This window comes from Rattus norvegicus, chromosome 4, assembly GCF_021556685.1.
Source record: "Rattus norvegicus strain SHRSP/BbbUtx chromosome 4, alternate assembly SHRSP_T2T, whole genome shotgun sequence".
Classification (NCBI taxonomy): Eukaryota; Metazoa; Chordata; class Mammalia; order Rodentia; family Muridae; genus Rattus; species Rattus norvegicus.
The window spans coordinates 177,642,481-177,662,233 of record NC_141537.1 but is presented as its reverse complement, the minus strand read 5'-3'; the positions used below and the strand labels follow the sequence as shown (position 1 = coordinate 177,662,233).

Below are 19,753 nucleotides of genomic sequence, written 5' to 3'. Positions count from 1 at the left end.
AATGGTTGCCATTCTCATCGCTTTGATTCTGGAGCCCTACACTGAGGTGTCGTTCTGTAAAAAGAAGGACGGGAATCATGAGCTTGACCAGGTAGAAAACCAAGAGTCTGTCCCCAGCCGGGAAGATAAACAGATGCTGCAGTTCTGAGGCCAAGCTTCGAGTGTAAAAATAACAAGTGTGGGTGGCCGGGCCTGCAAGTCTGACCCGATGAGGGGGGTCCTGCCCTGGGGACCCACCATGCCTCAGCTTCCTAAGTGCAAGCCAGACAAGGATGCCAACAGTCTGTCTGACTTGAGTGCTTCGTTTCCCAGTTAGGAGAAGCCCAGGTGATTGTCTCATGTCGACTTCCTGTGCTGGTTCTTCCTAGACCTTCTATGTGGCTGGGTTCAGCATCCTCTGTGGAGCGGGCATTTTCCTTTGCCTCGTCACCTCCCTCACTGTAGAATGGATGGGTCTCACCGCCGCCAAGAACCTCCACCACAATCTCCTCAATAAGATAATTCTGGGCCCAATAAGGTAGGGAAAACCAAGTTATTCCTTGCCCTTATGCATGTAGTAATAAAAGTATGCATTTTAGGATTGAAACAAAATGTGAAAGTTTAAAGGAAAGTATTTGATCCGATGAATGTGGAGGCCTCATCTTGAAGACGCTAGCTGTCCCTCAGTGTGTTCCAGCTCGTCCACACCAGCATACTCTTCGGTCTGTTCCCTGCTCAGGTTCTTTGATACCACGCCCCTGGGACTGATCCTCAATCGGTTTTCTGCTGATACCAACATCATCGACCAAGTGAGTATCTGAGTCACTTCTAAGTTCTAATAGAAATTCCTCCGTGTAAACTGACAGCATTTCAAACACAGACAGATGGTTCTTAATGCCAGCGAATTGCTAAAATTTAAATCGGGGCCCATTTGACTTCATATCATAGTAAAAAATGATTTCTAGGATAGCATTTCTATCTGTGTGTTTGTGTGGGTTATATGTATGTGCTTGTGTGAGTGTATACACTTGTATATACAAGTGCCCATGCACACTCTCGTATGTGTGTGTGTGTGTGTGTGTGTGTGTGTGTGTGTGTGTGTGTGTTAGCCAGAGGTTGACATTAGGCATCTTCTTCAATTGCTCTTCAGCTGCTCTTAAATCTGTGGGAGTCATTGATTTTAAAATAAAGGATATTGAGACAATTATTCATAAAACATGAAACAAATGCCCATCAAATAAAGATGTCTATAAAAAGCCATGACGTGGTGAAATAAAAGAAGGCTGGGTAGCTTTTAAACCATGAACTGCAAAGGGTCTTTTGAAGTAAGACAGACATTAGGAAATTTTAGAAAAAAACAAGCAGGATTAATTATACAAAACATTTAAAATTTGATTGAGCTGGAAGCATTGAAGGTGAATTTAAATTGTGAAAGAAAGAAGGTAAACACTATAATATATAAAGAGCATCTGATATTCAATAAGGAAAAGGCAGATAATCCAATCAAAGATACTCAAAAGACACAAACAACTACCGAAAAAAATGGTCTACACATTTTACAGTGAAAGGATAGATGAGTTTTAAACGGTGCATATCCTTTTAAAAAGGAATGTCTGAAAACACTAATGTGGAAATAACTCTACTCGATCATAGGAAAGCAAAACAAACTCAGGGATGACCAAACTCTAGAATAAACACTTATCTAAAGTATCTGAGGCAAGTAGGTGGGCACCATGTTGAGGATGTGTCGATACCGAGCTGTGGTTGCATGTGACGTTGTTTACTGTGAACCAGTCTATAGCTTGCTTTGTTGATGGTTCCCATTTCTTAGCATTAACACGAAAGTGAGTGTTACTGTTACACTGCTGTGGACAGTGCACAGGGGCTACATGCATTGCCCTTCGTACTCTGTCTCCACAGCATATCCCTCCGACCTTGGAGTCGCTGACCCGCTCTACCCTGCTCTGCCTGTCGGCTATTGGGATGATCTCCTATGCTACACCCGTGTTTCTCATCGCTCTTGCGCCCCTGGGCGTCGCCTTTTATTTCATCCAGAAATACTTCCGGGTTGCCTCTAAGTAAGTAAGACCATTCTGTACATCTGACTGATTGGGAACCGTGTCTGCTCTAGTGTTTAAGGTGGAAAGTTTAGTGGAGAGGGCGACTGGCTTCGCTAACTCCTCATGTTTCTGTAAGTTCTATTGCCATCCTTCCTACAAGTGACTGCTTCTTCCTCACCCTTGACACACGTTAACCTGCCATTTGGTTTGTCAACAATTTGACTATTCAGTTGTGAGCCCGTGCGTGTGCCAGCTCTTGGGTTCTTTGGTTCTTTGGCCGAATCTAGGAAACAGAAACCCAAGCATCACCCTGAAGAGTGAGCCATGCAGAGGTGGTCTATCCCAAAACAGGAAAAAGGGTTAAAACTGCAAACATCCTTCAGACACATGGTATGAAAGAGTTAAAGATGAAGGCGAGGAGATAAATTATTCATGACTATGTAGTTGGATAATTGTGAGTGTCTGAGAGGCACGGCATCCCTTTAAGAGACTGGAGACATTGGATTCGCAGAATTTTCCTTGTGCCTGATATTACAGTCAAATAAATAAAGGGTCCTCATTAATTTCAGATTTTCTGTTGATATAGTACTTGTTCCCCAAGAATTTAAATGATTAGTGGTCAATACAGCATCCCCGTTTGTAAACTTGGAAGTTTACATTCGGCGCTTTCCTGAAGAACAGGATGGGTGAGCTGTGGTACTGTGGGGCCTCTGTGGCAGTACTCAACAAACACTTGCTGCTGATAGCCGTGTTGCCATGTTGTGGCTGGTATAACCTGTGCTCGATTAAACCCATCTGTTACTAAGATAAAGCCATATGAAAGGTAATCCTAACACTCACATTAGGCTGCAATGAAAGGCTGGTGTGTTTGCCTAGCACACTGAGCGTATTTCACAGGACAGGAGTGAGAGAGAAGATGAAGGTTACACAGGGGGAGGGAGAAGAAAGGGGAAGGGTGCTAGCGAGGTCGTTGGGACATACAGAACTTCACCTTACTTCATATTATATCTCCTCCCAGGGCTGTTAGTCCTTCCCACACTGGAGATGTGGGTTATATTTGAATGATCTTTTTTTCTTCCTCAGAATCTGGCCATCTTCCTTCCCTTCCTCCCTTTCTCCTTCCTTTCTTTCTTCCTTCCTTTCTTTCCTTCCTCCCTGCTTCCTTCCTTCCTTGTTCTCTGTGCTTCCTTCCTTCCTCCCTGCTTCCTTCCTTCCTACTTCCTCCCTCCCTGTGCTTCCTTCCTTTCCTCCTCCCTTCCTCCTTCCTTTCTTTCCTTCCTCCCTGCTTCCTCCCTTCCTTCCTCCCTACTTCCTTCCTTCCTCCCTCCCTTCCTTCCTTTCGTCCTTCCTTCCTTCTTTTCTCCCTGCTTCCTTCCTTCCTACTTCCACTCTCCCTTCCTTTCCTCCTCCCTCCCTCCTCCCTTCCTTCCTCCCTGCTTCCTTCCTTCTTCCCTGTGCTTCCTTCCTTCCTCCCTGCTTCCTTCCTCACTGCTTCCTTCCTTCCTCCCTACTTCCTTCCTTCCTTCCTTCCTTCCTTCCTTCCTTCCTTCCTTCCTTCCTTCCTCCCTTCCAGACTAGGAAGAAGGACAGCAGTCAGATTTACACTTTCATTTCCTCTGATGTTCGTGCCAATATTCTGTGTGGCAAGGCAAAGAGGTTCTGACTCTCTTGGTGACCTCTGGCTGACTTGTCACCAATCGTTGCCTCTCAACACTTACACCAAGCTTTTGTATCTTACTGTGCCCACAAGCTCATGTGAATCTCTTTTTGCCATTACTGAGAGAAACTGGGTGGCAAGAGTTTGGCAATGATTTCTAACCCACCACAAATGTGAACTTCGAGCTTTGCTCCTGAAACACCGTCTGAGTCATTGGTCCACACGGAGTAGTCACTGCAGTAGAGATTATGGTCTTTTAAAAATGTTATATAAAGAGTTTCTATTTTTAATACTACAGAAGAGCAAGGGGCACAAAATAGAATTTTTAAAACAAGAGCCAACTGTTACATGACAATGGTTAATTTTAAAGGAGTCAGGGTTGATAAGAGACCTAAGAGCCATCCAGTCTACACATTCTCATCTGAGAGTCCGCAGGGCAACCCAGGGACGAGAAATCATACAGGCACGAGGATTTTACTCCTGCCGCTGAACAGACGTTCTTTTATATCTTGAGGAGAATTAAAGTGGAGGAGCTCCTGGCACGCAGCAATGTGACCTTTTGAGTGTGGAAGTCTCAGGTCTAATGGGTGTTTAGCTTCCTTCCTACAAGATGCAGATCGGACAGTTCCATCATCTTCTGGGCTCACACACGACAGTTCCATAAACAGAGAGACTCCTCCGTGACGTTTTCTTCAGCCCTGACCTCAGTGAGCGGCCATCTGTTGTTGCTGTCAGCTGTGCCAATAGCCACCTGTTTATGTTTAAAGGTTAAAACCAGGAAGCTCCTCGAATGCCTTCACTGTGCTCACCACCTTCCTCTGGGTCTCCTCCCCACATCTGCCCTTTGTGAAGTGGGCCAAGTCCATCTCAGAAACTCAGAACGAAAAGACTCCATGCTTGTTTGTGGGACTGCACAGCTGATCAAGATGGGCCTTCGCGCTCTGTTACATAGGTGTAGGGGGACTAGGTCTGTCCCCATGCATGTTCTCTGGTTGGTGGCTCAGTCTCTCTGAGCCTCTATGGGCCCAGGTCAGTTCAATCTGTAGGTTTTCTGTGCTGTCCTTGTCCTCTCTGGCCCCATCAATTTTCCCTCCCCCATTATTCCAAAGTTCCTGGAGTTCTGCCTAGTGTTGGGCTGTGGGTCTCTGCATCAGTTTCCCTCAGCTGCTGGGTGGAGCCTCTCAAACGACAGCTACGCTAGGCTCCTGTCTGCAAGCATAACAGAGGATCATTAATAGTGTTAGAGGTTGGCTCGCTCTCTCTCTCTCACGGCATGGGTCTCAAGGTAGGCCAGCCATTCGTTGGCCATTCATTCAACTTCTGTTCCTTCTTTATCCCCGCATATCTTATAGGCAGGAAATATTGTGAGTCAAAGGATTTTTTGGCTGGCTTGGTGACCCCATCCCTCCATTGGAAGATGCTAGGAGTCTTATCTATGGTCATCCTCATAGATTCCTGGGAGTCTCCATGGCCCTGGGTTTTCAGCTCTTCCCAGAGATCCCTCAACACCCATTCCATTTCTCTCTCCTGGTTCTCTCTCTCAATCCTCCCCACATTTGATCCCTCTCTTACCCCCCCCAGACCCCCACCCTCCAGTTCCCTCCACCCCTCTACCACTGATGTCCATTTTACTTCCCTTTCTTAGTGAAATTTAAATATTTTCCCTTGGTTCCCTCCTTGTTACTTCACTTCTTTCGGTCTGTGGGTTATCCTGTACTTTGTTGCTAATACCCAGTTACTAGTGAGTATATACCATGTTTATCTTTCTGGGTCTGGTTACCTCACTCAGGATGATATTTTCTTATTCCATCCATTTGCCTGCAAATTTCATGATGTCCTTGTTTTTAATAGCTGAGTGATACTCCACTGTGTAAATGAACCACATTTTCTTTACCCATTCTTCAGTTGAGGGACATCTAGGTTGTTTCCAGTTCCTGGCCATTACCAACAAAGCTGCTATGAACATAGTTGAGCGAGTCTCTTTGTGATATTGTGGAGAACCTTTTGGATATATTCCTAGGAGAGGTATAGCTGGGACTTGAGGTAGAATTTTGTGAAAAACTGCCAAGTTGATTTCCAAAATGGTTGTACACGTTTTCACTCCCACCAGCAATGAAGCAGTGTTCCCCCTTCTCCACATCCTCACCAGCATGTGCTGTCCCCTGAGTTTTTTGATGTTAGCCATTCTGAAGGAATCTGAGTCATTCCCCTGATGACTGAGGATGTTGAACCTTTCTTTAAGTGCTTTTTGGCCATTAGAGAGTCCTCTAATGAGAATTCTCTATTTGGCTTTGTACTCCATTTTGGAATTTGATTTACTGATGTCTTTCTAATTTCTTGAGTTCTTTACATATTTTGGATATCAGCCCTCTGCCATATGTAAGGTTACTGAAGATCTTTCTGTAGCTGCCACTTTTTTCTTATTGATGGAGCCCTCTGATTTACAAAAGCTGTTGAGTTCATTGAAGTCCCATTTACTGATTGTTGATTTTAGCACCTGGGCTGTTGGTGTTTTGTCTCCCATGCCAATGCACTCAAGGTTATTTCCCACTTTCTCTTCTATCAGATGCAGTGCACCTGGTTTTAGGTTCAGGTCTTTCATTCACTTGGACTTGAGTTTCATTCAGGGTGATAGACATGGATCTATTTGAATTCTTCTTACATGCAAACATCCAGTTAGACCAACACCATGTGTTGAAGAAGCTTTCTTTCCCCATTGTACAGTTTTGCCAAAAATCAAGTGTCCATAGGTGTGTGGGTTTACTTCTGAGTCTTCAGTTTGGCGCTATTGGTCAACCTCTCTGTCTTTATGCCAATACCATGTGGTTTTTATTACTATTGATCTGTAGTACAGCCGAGATCAGGGATGGTTCAAGATTTTAAGCATGAGAACTTATGGGAAATAAGTAAGAGGTGGAGGTCAGATGACTGGATGGCAAGAGCAAACACTGGGGTCTGAGAACCCTGCAAGTTCAATGGTCTCAGAACCTGGAAGCAGGTGACAAATACCATCGTCTTTGTTCTAGGGATCTCCAGGAACTCGATGACAGCACCCAGCTCCCCCTGCTTTGTCACTTCTCAGAAACAGCTGAAGGGCTTACCACTATCCGGGCCTTCAGGTGAGTAACACATCTTCAGACTTCTGGCGAGGGGCAAATCCATCCATAAACGTCTATCAACAAATAATAGTTAACTATTATTGGAAATACCATGTTTCTCACAGTGACCTACAGAACAGGAATAAACGTGAACATAGTTGATTAGAGTTACCCATCTGAAAGTGCAAGAGGATAGAATGAATTGACACAGTGGAAAGGAATTTGTGGAAGCTCCCAATAAAATACTTAAAACAAATCTACAGAGAGTGGTAGTAATAAAGATACTAATCAAAAGAATATCATCACAGTAAAGTTATTTTAGAAAAGAACCCAGCCAGGCATGGTGGTACACATCTTCAGTCCTAGCACTTGGTGATTGTGGTTTTTGTGGTGTTGACGGGAGTACCAAGAGTTCAAGGACAGCCCGGGCTACAGAACAAGTTCAAGTCCAGCCTGAAGTATATGACAGCCTATCTCAAAAATACAACAAAAGAAAGGAAAAGAAAGAAAGAAACAATCCGTGTTTCTCTATGTTTGTGAGCAGTCATAGCTAAGCTTCCATAGAGCTAACTCCACTTCCTATTCAGATTACATCATGAAAGTGGCATCCCGGCCATTTTCTTCAATTGGATCCTCTTTCCACTCCATTAGAGATGGGTATTGACTTCAATCTGAGATTTGTCCAACCTGAGTTTATCTTAAGAATAATGGGATTGGGTCACAGAGTAGAACATTAAGGAGCAATTTTGAAAACCTTATGTATGGTGGGATTTCTACCTAAATCTATGAGTTTCACTTACCCAACTCGTACCTTACATCCTAGCATGCTTTCTCCACATGGAGTTTAAAGCCTCTTACTGAGAATTTCAACATCAATTATTGTTATTGAACATAGAGCTATTGGCATAAATTTATAGTCTAATAGTACTCAGCAGGGACCACTAGTAATTATAGCATATTGAAGATGGATTGCTGTTGCAACCAAGTTAGTCTTTTCCACTTAGTCTATATAAGAAATACTTATATACTACATATTATATAATCATATCATGATCATATAATTATTAAATATAATTATATTTATTATATATCATAGTATAGTACATAATAACACAACTAAGTACTATTCTTGTAGATAAAGATTGAATAAACATGGCCGTTTATTTCCATCCCAATTGCAATTCAGAGTCTTTACTTTAGCCAGTACGTGATCTTATTTTATTTCCCTTATGAGTATTTATGTGGGTGTGTTTTCATTATCTGTTTTATTTAAGATGTTTGTATGCTAATTACTTAATCTTTTCCTACTAGAATACAAGTTCTGGAAGAGCAGGGTTCTGTTCTCACTGTTGGTTTGCCCTGACTTGGGAAATGCTTATGATATTTGCTTAGGGAACAAGTGTTGACTCTGTCCTGAGGGAGTCACCACATTGGAGAGAGGATTTAAGGGATAAAGATGACAGCGGAGTGAGAATTATGGTGGCCTACCACGTGGACAGCTGTGTCAGAGGGTCGGGTGGCCCTTGTTTCTAAAGTAGATGGAGATACTTGTTGGACGGTGGGCCTTTGAATGAAGGCCAGTTGGGCTGGGAGGTAAAGGGGACAGCGGGTTCAGAGGGAAAAGCATGAAGGTTTATATCTTATGTATAAATCGAATCCAGGATTAAATGAGCCCAAGATGGAGGTCATCAGAGTGAAGCTTGAGCACATGGAGGTTGGTGCTAACAGGGAAGGAGTGAGTGCCTCTGTGTGGGACTTGGATTTTGTTCTTTCTGTGTTGTGGCTTCACTGAAGAATTCTCACCAGGAAACCTACACAATCACAGTTGTGTTAATTAGAACAATTGACTCATCAATGATAAGGCGGGATGACTGAGGCTAAATGTAGAAAGTTGCCAGGAGACTGTGTTTGAGCCACAGCCTTACAGGAAGCCTCCTTATGAAGGACCTTGATTCAGACTGGTCCTCCTCTTCCCAAGACTCCAGTGAAGAAAAAAGACCAGCGCACTTCTCAGGGAAGACCTTGTCTTCCTACCAGTGGAGAGGAATTCATAGCAGTTGAGAAACCACACCACCTCAGGAGGCAAAAGCTTAGGGTAGTGGGGAGACTTGGTTCAGTCTCCTGAGAATTTCATAAGAGTCAAGGCAAGTATCAGAATGGCATCGTACCACTTGGACAAGGATAGAGGTGTCACAGTAGTTACACAGAGGGACATGTTAAAAACTTTGCATGGACAACAGCAGTAAAAACAGAAAAAAAGGGGCTGGGGATTTAGCTCAGTGGTAGAGCGCTTACCTAGGAAGCGCAAGGCCCTGGGTTCGGTCCCCAGCTCCGAAAAAAAGAACCAAAAAAAAAAAAAAAAAACAGAAAAAAATAAAAGAAGTTAAAGATGTCCTCTGGGTATGGACACCACAATGCTTTGAGATGACCTTAACAGTCACAGAATGGTTAAGGAGTAGTGAAATCAGAAGTCAGAAGCTGGCGGGCTAACTAGAAGTGCTGTCATAGGAAGAATTAAAAGATTTCTGTCCCGGGGGTGTTTGGGGGGCATCTTTTTTAAAGAGAGTAATGAGCTAGAGGAGTTTAATGGCTGATGGGAAGGTGTGAGATACAGGCGGGATGGGCACTAATGGAACAGGTTTCAGTAGCAGGTTGACAGGGATGTGGCTGGTCGGAGAGGCAGCTTCTCTTGAAGGGGATTTTGTAATATGTGTCTCTAGAAAACATAGAGGGTATTGGGGGAGGGCCAGGATGCTGGTGATGGACAGCAGGACTTCCACACACCAGAACCTTCACTTTCTCCCTGCAGAACAACATGGTTTATCCAAAACTGCCAAGGAAAGGAGTCAGGGAGAGCATCTTAAAGAATTTGAGAAAGGTTTCGAAAAACAAAAAGGAGGAAATAGACCAGGGCAAGGTCCAGATTCTTCTTTTTAATTGTTACTTTCTTTTTTTAGATTAATTTATTTTTGTTCTTTAATCCTTTTTTACATCCAAACTTCATCCCCCTCCTGGTCTGCCCCGTGATCGCTCCCCGTCCTCTACCCTCCCCACCTCCCTCTCAAAGAGAATGTCCCCACCCTCTTATCCCACCCCACCAGGTCTCACCACTGCCTGGGGACTCAAGTCTCTCAAGAGTTAGGTGCATCTTCTCTCACTGAGGCCAGACCCGGCAGTCCTCTGCTGTATATGTGTCAGGGGCCTCATATCAGCTGGATATGCTACCTAGTTGGTGGTTCAGTGTCTGAGGGATCTCAGAGTCCAGGTCAGTTGCAGCTGCTGGTCTTCCCAGCTTCTTTCGAAGGTCCAAATTCTTGATTTTCCTCCTGCACACATGAGTAAAAATTTAATGAATTGTACATTAAGAAAAACTTTAGATAGCTGTGAAAATAACAAAATATTACACCTTTGCCTTTTTGTGCTTGAATAACAGTTGTGCACAACAAGGATTCTGTAACTTCCCTCTAAAAGGATCTTGCCTATTAAATATTATAAACAATAGCATTTCCCAGTGATAGTAAGTATTTTTTAAAAGATAGCAATGGCTTAACTGCTGTGGACAAGTTTCTAGGATTGTTGGGGTTGGTCTTCATGATCAAGAACGAAGCATGTTCTTAGGGCTGGTGAGATGTTCAGTGGTTAAGATACATCACTGCTCGCACAGAGGATCTGAATTTGATTTCTAGCACCCCTATCTGATGGCTCACAGCGGCTTATCCAAAATTTTCTTCTGTTATCCACAGGCAACTGTACTCATGCACCCCTAAATACCCACATACACAGAATTAAAATGAAAATAAATCATAGAATACTTGAAAAGAATTACGCACATTCTTCCCCATATCTGTTCTTTCCTGTGTTCAGCCAGTGTCCCCTGGGCCAGCTCCTTCAGAAAGCCCTGCTTTACTGACCATATCTTATGTTCCCTTTGCACCAATGTTCGGGGCACACTCACACATCGCAGGAAACCTGCAGTCATTTACAAGGACAGTGTCACAGCTAAAGAAGACTACGCTGTCAGTGACCTTTGCCGCTGCTTTATTTGTGTGTGTGTGTGTGTGTGTGTGTGTGTGTGTGTGTGTGTGTGACAGAATAAGGGTCTAAGAATGTTCAGAGGATGAACTGGATGTGGATGAAAAGATACAGGCTGAGTGTGTCAAAGTTTCCATTAGGAAAACAGACGGGCTCTTGCCAAAGAGAAGCAGAGGAATGCTGCCTGCGCCTTCAGCCCTCCTCCCTCTGCTCCAGCCGGTTGCCAGTTCCCTGCAAACGTGGAGTGATAGAAAAGGACCTCCACAACCACGGCAGCGGAAAGCCCTTCCCAGACAGCACACTGTCGGGACCACAAGTTCTGACCAACTGGGTGCATTTGTCCAGGGTGGTGAGGAAAAACCTGTCCAGAAAAACCCTGGGTCTTCTCACTTCTGTTTCCTCTCATGGCACCTACAATGCCTGTTCAGCCCAGGAACCTGCACCCTCCTCCAGTGAAAACAAAACCTATTCCCAGACCATTTCCCCTGTGCTCCAGGAAGCCTGGGCTAGCCCTTCCCCTCTCCCCACCCTCTTGACCTGGTTCTCTATTCAGGCCCTCCAATATAAACATCCCGTTTAGGCTCTCAGGCTCATGGAAGGAAGGTCCTGGGCTACCTCAGACTCACTAGCTAGCACAGTCTCTCCCACTCCGAGAAAGACACATCTTGTTCATTGCGTTTCTCCAGAGTCTAGCACAATGTCTTCCCTGCTGTGGAGAAGGGATGCTTAGATGCAAACATGGCTGACATTCCTCTTGCAAACCAGTCTACCTGGCACATCCCGCAAACATGGAAATGTCAGCCTTTCAAAGGCCATCACAGTTCGTCCTCATGATGGCTGTGGATCCTAAGACTTCAGAGGCCATTCTACCCTCCAGCTCCTCACTGTAGTCACCCCTCCTGAGGTCACGTGGAGGCAGACACACCCCTCGGGCTGTTCAGTCCCCTGCCATTCCTTGACACAGGTCCCCCTGGACGTGGCATTTAGTTCAAGGCTGCATAACTCAAGTCGAAGTAATGGTTTGGCTCTCAGTGCTGAGCTCTCTGATCACTGTAGATCAGACACTGCTGTCTCACCAAATTGTTTCTCTGGCTCGGCATGCCACAATGATCAGATTGATTGGAGAGATACCAAGTATCTGCTTTATATTGGCCTGTATGGACTCTGATCCTGGGCCAAAAGCACCCCACCCAGGACTTCTTCCTGCTTTGATACAAGTGATGAGTTATTTAGAAGTTTTGCAATTTTACTGGAAGATTTTAAAGGAGTGGGGGACTCACCAGGTCAGTAATTCCTTTAAAAAAAAATGACCTTTTGGTGGCCTGTGTCAGAGTGGCCATGGCCACAGAGAGGGAAGCAGTTAACTCAGCTGGGTATGCAGCCAGCTTTCAAACCAGCCATTTCCAGCTCTGTCTTTGTCTATTATTTAAGGGAACCGATTACAAAATAAGGGATATTTTTGTTACATAGAAGAGATTTCTTTTCAGCGTGCATGTGTGAAATCACGCCTACGATGGTCAAGTACTTAAGGATCTTCTTAATTAAAAAAAAAAACTTTGTATGGCACAGCATTTATTTTCCACGATAGTGAGTAGGGCAAGGGGTTTGAGGTATAGGGTGGGACATGCTCATAGAGAATATATGCTTGCATGAAGGCTACTCCTAGTTCTGCCGCTAAAACAAGCCACACAGAATTGTATTTGATTATGTCGAGCACCAAGGATGAACTTGATTTTCCCACGGACCAGTCACTCCGTCACTGTGACCATCAGGGTGAGAAACCTGCCCAACCCTGGAAGAGGGAGGATATTTCTGAGGTCTCTCAGTGCTCACAGTGTTCATCCTAGAAGCCCAGCTTCACCCCTAATGCTACTCCCAGACAATCTTCCCTGTGCTCTCAGAAGCCTGACTTTACCCTTCCCTCTCCCCACGCTCTGTCTTTATTCAGCTCACCCATCACCCAAGGTAAATCTCCTTCATGTTCACAGGGTCACTGTAAGCAGATCTGTGAGATCCCTCAATCTTCTGTCCCTTGGCACCCGATTTTCTTTCTTTTGGTTTAAAAAAAAAGCCAAACAAAAAGAATATTGAAGGGATATATTTACCTGTTTTAAATGTATAGTTTTCTGTCTCCATTGGTTCTCATCCAGCCCAGCTCAATGTCATTTGGAAAAATTAAATAAATGCCTCAAACACAGATAGAACATACTGTGATTTCCGTAGCCCATGTGGCATAGGCCAAGTCTCCTTTGCATGGATCCTCCAATACTGTGGACTACCAAGTGACCTTTAATAAAGATTTGTCATAGCCATGGCTTCTTTGTCTAGTTGTAGGGTAAAAACAGAGCAAACGCTTGCCCTCTTGGTTCTATCCAGAACTCAGCAGAGTGACTCTGGAGTCCACTGACCTGTCACCCATCCCATCCATGTGTCTCTCTGTTGCAAACCGTTCAGTCGTTCACCGTGACTGGTTTTACTGATTCTTCTGCTAGGTGACTAACATCGCAGTGTCTTTGTTTTGCACAGGCATGAAACCAGATTCAAGCAACGCATGCTGGAGCTGACAGACACAAACAACATTGCCTACTTATTTCTCTCCGCAGCCAACAGATGGCTGGAGGTCAGGACGGTACGTTCATGTTGTTCCTCGTGTGATTTCATAATGGAAACCAAACAGACAAGAGGCTTGGTGTAGAGACATTTGGTGGGACTAGCCTTCTACGGAGAGCCAGTACCAGGCCTCCATTGACTGGACTTTAAAATAGATCAGGTTTGGTTTTGCTCCAGATGAAATTTATTTTAATGTTGTAGCTAATCACAAGAAAAAATAGTACCCAGGGCAAAACTAATTCTGTGTTCCTTATATCCTCTGAATTACCTAAGTTCATGGAATAGCAAATATTTATATAGTGCCATTTTTTTTAAAAAGACAATTTGAAAAGGGACCACATACACTGATGTCCTTCACTGATCCGGACAAGCCTGTACGGGATGGTGAATTTCTTTGTTTTAAGGCAGTAGGCGGTTACGTTAGTATAAAATGTCAGCAGCTAAGTCGTCTATTGCTGTCTTCCATCCCGTGTGACACGCACAGACTTTGGCATGGTATAGACTTCATGTACAGATTAATTTCTTGCTGTGCCAGATTCCTCTTCATTTATAAAATAAGAATAAAAACATGCACCACATGGACAGGTCCCTAAAAAGAACAATGAAAACAACATAATTGCCCTAGTATCCTAGTCTAGCTTGATTTGTTGCTGTGATAAGATATCCTGTCAAAACACAAGTGAGGGAAGAAAGGGGCTTATCTCAGCTTACAATTCCAGCTTACCCTCCCTCGTTGTGAGAAGTCGAGGCAGGAACTTTAAAGAGCTAGTCACATCATATCCCCTGTCAAGAGCAGAGAGACACATACACAATATAAGCTCATGCACTTGCTTGTGAGCAGCTTACTTCCTCTACTCTACTCAGGACACCTGCCTAGGGGTTGGCGCTGTCCACAGTGGCATAGGGCTTTCCACATTAATTAACTCAATGGAGACAGTTTTGCCACAGACATGCCCAAGGACTACCCAGGATAGGCAACCCCTCACTGGAACTCTCTTCCCAGGTGACTCAAGGTTTTGCCAAGTTGAAAAATTAAGCTAAGTCCCTGCTGTAGATTATTTGAATCCCCAACCAGATGCAGTTTTCCCTTTAACACCCAACAACCAGAGAAGGTAGAGGATAAAGGAAGTCTAATGGAGTCAGGATGAAGGCTCCCAAGTTCAGGAGTGGCCTTAATGGATGGATACAGATGGACAGTCTCAGACCACCTATGTCTTAGCTACTGTGATTTCTCACTGGCTGACAAGAGTGGAGAAGACTTTCCAGCACCAGTGGTAATCCTTTACCACTGCATTAGTGATTATAGGAGCTCATTGACCAATAGAACACAAATATGTCACACAAAATTTTCAAAGAAGCATTAGATGTTAAAAACAACAAATAAACCATCTTTCAGGGAGATGTGAAGGTTGGAAAAACCAAGACAGAGTTCCTTAGGAATTACAGATTTCTGAAAGTAAGGTGAATTATTGTATAAAATCTATAAGCAAAACCCAAACATTGTTACCTGACTCCATCTAGACCACTATTGTTTTTTAAGCTTCTGTTTCCTTTCTTCTTTTAAAGATATTATATAGGAATACTAGAACTGACAGGATATTGCTGTGGGTGGATTTTCAGAATTGTAATGTGACAATGACAGTAGTTGCCCTTGAGTCTGGTCTTTCTCAGCATGGAGATCAGGCGTGACATTTAGGGGTAAGTCCGTTCGCCTTGGATTTGAGATGTCTATGGCTGCAGCCCTTAGCACTTCCCAATGACAGGTTCACAGACAAGTGTAGGACAAGAATCTTCATGCAAACCACATGTCCAGTTCATAGAGCCAAACCAAGATATTAGCGCCTGAGACTGCCAGGAAAGGGAAGGGCAGGGAGAACTAGAGAGAAGCAGCAGCCAAGTTCAAAGTGACTGCGTCCGACCCAGTATTTTAACCCCCACAAGAAAATGCAATCAAATCTACCTGAATATAAAAGAATTCAGTTTACTTGTAGACTAAAGAAGAGATTGCATTTTGAACGGGAAGGACAGACTCTGTCCTTCATTCCTCAACGTCCTGACATGTTGGAAGACATTGCATGAATCATGTGTTATTTCACCTTCTCTTTGCATTCCGTATATCTATCGCAAGGCTTCAGGGATTCACCAAACCACTGTCACGAGTAGACTTATTCCTCAAAATCTAATGCAGAGGCCAGTTGAGATCACTGGCTGCTTTTCTAGTAGACATGGGTTCAATTCCCAGCACTTACATATCTGCTCACAAGTACCTGCAACTCCGGTTCTAGGGAGTCCGATGCTCTCTCCTGGCCTCCTCAGATACCAGGCATGGATGTGGTACACAGACACACATGCAGATAAAACACCTTCACACTTGAAATAAAATGAGTCTGTTTAACACTAAATGCTGTAGTTCGGGAACGTATGTCACAGGTGGGTTGCTGTGTAAATCAAGTGAATGAGTTCTAGCGGGGAAAAGCTTTTGTGCCCACATGGCTTCATTACTGTGGGCGCATGGATGGGCCCTCACTGTGTCCACAACCACCACCTCGCACGAGTAGGTTTTGTCAGAGAAATGGATGCTGAAGTCAGGGACATGGAGATGAGAGTGTAAGTTGTTCTCAGCCCCACAACTACATGCGCTCTGTTTTGTAAGTCCTCTGAGGGTGGAAAAAAAAGTAAGGAAAGGCTTTATTTGGCTCAAAAAAAAATATAAAACTACATTGATCTTATCTGCACTGTTCACACAGCCCTTCGTGCCCCTAGAATTAACCACAGCATCCAGGAAATTAACAGGAAAATCTGTTCTGAGTGAATATTCATCACGTTATCAGGACAGACAGACAACTAGCAGGGCAGAAGGAGGGCTGGAGCATTGGGCATGAACTAGTCAGGCAGCTTTTCCGGAAACTTCTAAGAGGGCTGGAAGCCTTAGTATAGAAAGAAGAAAGCTTGACTTCAGAGCTTCCTGTGGCCAAGTGTCCTCCATTTCTTAAACACTTCTTGATTTCAGAGTCTCCTCACTCCATCCCCTTGCTGCTGGCAGAAAATCCCCATGAGAAGGAAGGAAGAGAAATCAGAGAGGATGGAGGGTGTTGAATTGGGAGAAAGATCCCTTGGGCTCCATCCAGCTTTAAAATTTTGTCTAGTAAACTCCTGATACTTGCTTCTTTCCCCAATCATTTTGAATAAGGGTTCAGAAAATTCCAAGGCTGAGGAGATGAAGTGCCATCCTGCAGGCCTAAGAAGAATAGTTTGGATCCTAGAACCCCAGGAGTGGGGGCCACCTATCATCCCAGCACAGGGGGAAGGCACCCCCAGGCAAGCTAATTAGACTAGATGAGTTAGCTAGCGGGACTCTGCCACATTAAATGCCCATTCCCCCCCCACACACATAAGCACATATACGCAAATGCAAATATGAGCATACCCCATGCAGGACACATCTACACATGAAAAGAGAAGAAGTAGAAAGAGTTAAGACCATCCAAGTTATTGTCTTTCCTTGGTTTCTGTGTGGAAAATTTCATCTTGCCTACCACATTCATTTCCCACCCGTTTAGGATTGAGAAAACATAATGAAGGCTTTAACACATCCGAGGGGTGTACAGAGGGATAGAGGGGACTTGACTGGCAGACTAACAGCAAGACTGGGGCCACCCTGCATGCCTTGGCAGCAGAAAGAACTGTTTTCCTATCGGTGCCGAGCAAAGTGGCCAGGGTTCTGTGTATGTCCCCAGGGCCTGGCCTTTGAACACAGCTTACTTAACGTCCTCTCTTCATCCCTCCGTATTAAACAATTCCAGTTCTCTGGCATCGGTGTATCCATTTTCAAAACATTGTGTAAGTCTGTCTACATGCAGACTGTGGCTCCAAGGCTTTGCCGTGCTGTGTGGTAGAAGGCTAAAAGAAAACCCACACCAAGAAGCCAACACAAACAAACAACCCAGAAAGTCAGTAGGCACGCCATACGGAAGTGGAACTAGTTGCTTTGTCTGTCTTCAGTCTGTTTGGTGAGACGGCCAAGAGCTCCCCAGCTCTGCAGTAGACGGGGCTGCAATCACACGGTAACCTGAGTCCCTAATATAATTTTCCTGTTCCCAAGTGCTAGAGACGAGACTCATTTCTATGGACTACTTGGAGAAAAGCAGAGCCCATAGTTTTCGGCTGCTGCTGATTGCAGAGAATTAGTTTTCATTATAACCCCAAGTACGGATAGATATCCTGGGCTCACTGAACTTGGACCAGAGGTTTCTCTATGGCCAATAGGAATCCAAGGCTTCCCTTCCAGGAACATTGGGTTTACATGAGGAGTAGAGATCACAGTTCAGGGGTAGCTGAGAAGCTTTCCTCAGAAACACAACGGCTTAGTTCAGTCCCTCCCTCCACCCCTACCCCAGAACACAAGAAGCCAGGCAGGGAGGCATGCTATCCCAGGGCTGAGGAACTGGAGACAGGCAGACCCCTGGGGCTCGCTGGTGGGCTAGCCAACTCAGTGAGTTCTATACACTGCCTTAAAACATAAAGTGGACAGAACCTGAGGAAGAGTGCCTGAGGTTAGCCTCAGGCTTCCACAAGGACACACACATACGCACATGCACCAACACACATCTGCATGAACATGTGCACATACACACCAAACATCACACACACACACACACACACACACACACACACAAATTATAGTTTGGTGCTGCACAAATGATTTGGTGTGGTTGAGCTCTCCCTTGAGTATGAGTATGAGTAATCAGGAACTTAGGTTTATTTCCTAAACAGAGTCTCACTGTGAGAGGCGTCAGTCACCAAATAGGTTTGTTAGGATGTGTTGGACTTTAGCCGAAGGCGTGCTACTCCCGATCCCTAAGTGTCTTCGCTCTTCTGTGTAGATTTTCAAACCATTTGCTTCTGTTTTCTTAATTTATTACCTTTAAGCTATTTTCCTATTCACAAATATCTTGAAGAAGTGGAAGGAAGACAAAACCCGAATCCTTCACGTGTGTTCATGCTAATAGCACAGGATATGGAAGGCAGGTTGCTGATGTGAACATCTGTATACTTGCTAATTCTCACCTTTCTAATTCACTTGTGTGTTCAAAAGGAAGTATAAGAAGCTTAGCAAGTCCATGAGAGACATCTTGATAGATACTCTGTACAAAAAAAAGGCATCTCTTGCGGAGATCAGTAAAATTCTAGTTACATGCTCCAGAATGTTTCTAATTCTTTAGCAAATATGCTGCTTTATTTATCTTCTAAGTTTTCTTGTATATGTATGTGTATGTGCCTGTGTATGTGTATGTGTATGTGCATGTGTACATTCCTGTGTATATATATATATATGTGTGTGTGTGTATATGTGCATGTGCATGTGTATGTATGCTCACTTTCTTTCTTTGACTATAAAATACAGACATGTATATGTATATATATATATATATATATATGCATGATTTTCTGTGACTATATAAAGTTTAAGAACTGCGAATGAGAGAAAACGTGTTTGCCTTTCCAAGGCTGTCTTGGGTACTTTTACATTTGCATCTACCTGAGAAAATGACGTCACAGATCTCTCCTTTATGGATGAAAATAATTTCATTGAGAGGATGCATTTTTTTAAATGAAGGGTGAGTTCGCCTTGTGCCTTATTCCATAAAGAGCAACTGACCTTCTGGATGCATTGGACACCATTCTCCTGGCCTGTGGTGGGTCAGGAAGTCACAGAGACCCCAACTTCCAGAACTCAGCTTCCCCTGAGAGTAGAGGCGCCATGAGCATTGAGGAAACAAATATCTTTGAGAAAGCCAAGGAGGACATTATGACAGAGAGAAACCCTGGGGCCGGGGTCAGCACCCAAGAGAGAAGGCCCCTCTCAGAAGGTGGCATCTGACGAGAAGGAGCCAGGGGTGCTGAGGAGAGGCAGAGCAGGGACAGAGTCTCGGGTGCTATCAGCAGCCAATAGCCAGAAGCCGGAGGACAGTGATAGAAAACAATAAACCACCGGGCCTTGTAATTGTTATTCATATAAGTGGGATTGATTAGTATAGAAGGAAAGCTATGGGCTGATATATATTTTCAAAAGAGTGTTGAACACATTTGACTGAGGCTTTTCTTTTTAAAGGAACCAGCTGTCAGGAGGCAGAGACTAGAAATTAAATCACCCAAGTCAAGCCCTTAGTGTGCATGACCGACAGAATTTTCCTGGGAACTGAGTCCCGGTGTCTTTAAATTCCACCAGGTACATCTTGCTGGAACTTTACCTTAAGGTCACCTTACTTTATTGTAACTCTTTGTGAATCCTTCTGTTTTATTTTTAAAGCTTAAAA

The 19,753-nt window shown here is 44.1% G+C and overlaps 1 protein-coding gene across 13 annotated transcripts in view; it reads left to right on the top strand.

Annotated features, from left to right (window-relative positions):
* Abcc9 (ATP binding cassette subfamily C member 9) overlaps positions 1-19,753 on the top strand; it is a 123,887-nt gene that overhangs the window by 85,670 nt on the left and 18,464 nt on the right. For all 13 annotated transcript variants that reach the window (XM_087656153.1, XM_087656145.1, XM_087656150.1 and 10 more), the window contains 5 exon segments: positions 369-517; positions 719-788; positions 1,900-2,057; positions 6,723-6,815; positions 13,353-13,455. In XM_087656153.1, the coding sequence (XP_087512279.1) occupies positions 369-517; positions 719-788; positions 1,900-2,057; positions 6,723-6,815; positions 13,353-13,455 (573 nt within the window).